General features: G+C 38.0%; 1 protein-coding gene across 1 annotated transcript in view; it reads right to left on the bottom strand.

Moving 5' to 3' along the window:
* The window catches only part of LOC106511060 (sorting nexin-27), a gene marked incomplete at its 3' end in the record, with an annotated part of 15,752 nt that extends 12,507 nt beyond the window's left edge, over positions 1-3,245 (bottom strand). The window contains 1 exon segment of the mRNA XM_013999800.1: positions 2,772-3,245. Within this exon segment, the coding sequence (XP_013855254.1) occupies positions 2,772-3,100 (329 nt within the window).
* Between the last annotated feature and the right edge of the window lie 394 nt (positions 3,246-3,639).

The raw sequence follows: 3,639 nt of genomic DNA, 5'->3' as shown, positions 1-3,639 counted from the left end.
AGTTCAACCAAAAGCTTAGACAACCAAAAACTTAGACAACCAAAAACTTAGTCAACCAAAAACTTAGACAACCAAAAACTTAGTCAACCAAAAACTTAGTCAACCAAAAACTTAGACAACCAAAAACTTAGTCAACCAAAAACCTAGACAACCAAAAACTTAGTCAACCAAAAACTTAGACAATCAAAAACTTAGTCAACCAAAACTTAAACCAAAAACTTAGACAACCAAAAACTTAGTCAACCAAAAACTTAGTCAACCAAAAACTTAGACAACCAAAAACTTAGTCAACCAAAAACTTAGTCAACCAAAAACTTAGACAACCAAAAACTTAGTCAACCAAAACTTAAACCAAAAACTTAGACAACCAAAAACTTAGTCAACCAAAAACTTAGTCAACCAAAAACTTAGACAACCAAAAACTTAGTCAACCAAAAACTTAGTCAACCAAAAACTTAGACAACCAAAAACTTAGTCAACCAAAAACTTAGTCAACCAAAAACTTAGACAACCAAAAACTTAGTCAACCAAAAACTTCAACAACCAAAAACTTAGTCAACCAAAAACTTAAACCAAAAACTTAGACAACCAAAATCTTAGTCAACCAAAAACTTAGTCAACCACAAACTTAGTCAACCAAAAACTTAGACAATCAAAAACTTAGACAACCAAAAACTTAGACAACCAAAAACTTAGACAACCAAAAACCTACACAACCAAAAACTTAGTCAACCAAAAACTTAGACAACCAAAAACTTAGACAACAAAAAACTTAGACAATCAAAAACTTAGACAACCAAAAACTTAGACAACCAAAAACTTAGTCAACCAAAAACTTAGACAACCAAAAACTTAGACAATCAAAAACTTAGACAACCAAAAACTTAGACAATCAAAAACTTAGTCAACCAAAAACTTAGTCAACCAAAAACTTAGACAACCAAAAACTTAGACAACCAAAAACTTAGACAACCAAAAACCTAGACAGTTCTAAAACTTAGACAATCAAAAACTTAGACAATCAACCAAAAGTTTGAGTTTCGACCAAAAGTTTCAGTTTTGCAAAAATTTATTGAAATTGCTTTTTTGTTTGTTTGTTTGGTTGAAATTGGGTTTTTTTGTTGTTTTTTTTGGTTGAAACTTTTTTTTTGATTGAATTTATTTTTTGTTTGGTTGAAAAAAAATTTTGATTGAATTTTTTTTTTGATTGAAGATGCTTTTTGTTTGATTGAATAATAAAGAAACAAAGTTACCTCCATAAACACCATGCTGTATGTTTGGTTTGAACACACAGAGTGTTAAACAGTTAAAATGGTTATGATAATCTTAGCTGTTTTGTGTTTGGTTGTTCTGTCTGCTTTTAATGTCATTTTCCACAGTGGTCACCACAGGGTGTGTTACATCGCTGACTCGTACCTCCATCTGCTGGTGACCCTGTCCTCGTACAACCATCTGGTCTCTGAAATCATCTCTATATTCTCTATCTACCAGACTGCATTTATATGAGCTGAAATGTGAATTTAAGCATGTAAAATACACAATACAGTATTTGCTTATAAAATGTTAATATTTGCAGATTAACTTGTGTCTTTTTTGTTTTTTCCGACGTCTCAGACAAATAATTCTGACTTTAACGGTTTTGTTTCATTTTAATCCTCTGAGCATGAAACTACTGTAGATGAAAATGTAAAATATAACTGACTGCAACTGATTGTTTTTGACAGAAGATATTTTCAAATGTGACAATAAAAAAGCATGTTAGAATAATAACGCCTCATACACAGCTCAAAAGTGAACATTATATATAAAACATTATTATATAGAGGTGAGAAGTTTCGCTCTTGTTTCAGGTTTTGTTTCCTGTGTTTTCTGGTGCAAAGGTTTCCTTTTCTAAACTCTAGATGTTTTTCTGTCCAAGACCTGATCATTTTAAAGGGATCCATGATTAGTTGTAACATTAGACTTTATTTAATAAACACATATTTTAACTGTAAAAATAAAGACTGCTCCTTTTCATGCAATGCATACTATTGTGATTCGTTTCCCATCCAAGTCATCTCCACTTTGCCACGCTTCTCCTCCTGCATACTTTGTCCTACAGCTGCCATTGTAATTTATATCTGTAAAGGTCCTGTGCCAAATGATTGCTATGCCTTTTGGTACCTGTACAACTTGTAGTTTTTGAAATATTAATGTTGAAACTTTATTCCATATTCATTTAATGTGAGTCAATGGGGCCTTGTAATGGTCCAATACTGCCCTCAGCTGTACTCAACTTGGTACTGCACCATAGTTTTTTTATATTTAATCTCAATAGTTCAGTGTTTACAATACTAATANGTTTCAAACTGAGCCCTATCTGGCAGCCCTGCACACAGAGAGCAGCAGTGATGCTCTGATCTGCTCCACATCAACAGTGTAAAAGAGGTCCTGTCCATTCATGCATACTAACACAGCAGGTGCACCCTGCTCTGATATTAACCTCCAACCATCTCCGTCCATCAGCAGACTTCACCTGGTGTCAGCGGCTGTGAACACAGTCTGCACCTGGCTGCTGGGACAGGTGTTACAGGGGCTGACCTGAGGACTGCTGCTTCCATGCAGTGTGAGGAGAAAGTCTAATGACTCCTGGACCTGGTCTTTGAGCCACACAGACTCTCCTTTCATTAGGAGGAACGGTTTCTGCTCTGGGGTGGGGGCAGACCCATGCCACAGTGTCGTTCACCCTGATTATTAATTTAAATGGTCACCAGTCAAAATAAAGCACTTACACCTCCAGGATCCTGTCCCCCTTGGAGATGCCGGCTCTGTCGGCAGCTCCCCCCGGGAGCACGGCGCTGACGTGCTGCAGCGGGGCGTACAGCTCCCCGTTGATGCTCCGCAGCTGGCCCCCTTCGCTGACCTGTCCCCGAACATTGAAGCCGTAGCCCGAATCCGACTTCACTATCCGGACTAGCCTCGGGCCTGAAGTAACGGTGGTCGGCGTCTGCCAGCCACCGCCGCCGGTGTCTGGAGTGCCGCTCCCGGAGCCGTTCCGGGAGGAAGGACGAGGCAACGGTGGGGCCGTGGAGCTGACCTCTTGTCCCGTAACGTCCGCCATCTTCCTATGCTGCTTCTACCATCCAGTCCCGAGCGGCTAACATTGAATTTCCTACAAACATTAGCCGTGGTAGCTAGCTAATCAACTCGGCTAGTAGCTAAATGACCGGGGGTCCGCCGGAAACAGCCGAGAGCTTCCGATGGTTGTCGAGCCTGGCCGGGACGCGTTCCATGTCGATGAATTCTGACTAAACCTAACGAGTTGAACCCAGATTTAAACTGTAAAATAAACAAGAACCAGGGATTATAAACGGGCAGAAAGTTTTCTTTTCCCCAGCGGAACTTTATTTTTTTGTAGTTAAATTACTTCTATAAACTTTATTTTAAGAGCCATTTATAGCTCTAATAAAAAATAAGCCAAGAGATAAGTACTGCTACAAATTTGATTTTCATAACTTAAATACTATTTTAGTAGTAGTAGTAGTAGTAGTAGTAGTAGTAGTAGTAGTAGTACTTTATTCATTTAATTTGTAACACAGATTTACAAAGTACAGAAAAACATGCAATCAAAATAAAATCAAATAAAATGAAAGGCAGCAG

This window comes from Austrofundulus limnaeus, unplaced genomic scaffold, assembly GCF_001266775.1.
Source record: "Austrofundulus limnaeus strain Quisiro unplaced genomic scaffold, Austrofundulus_limnaeus-1.0 Scaffold2484, whole genome shotgun sequence".
NCBI classification, from domain to species: Eukaryota; Metazoa; Chordata; class Actinopteri; order Cyprinodontiformes; family Rivulidae; genus Austrofundulus; species Austrofundulus limnaeus.
This window is presented reverse-complemented; position numbering and strand designations above follow the sequence as displayed.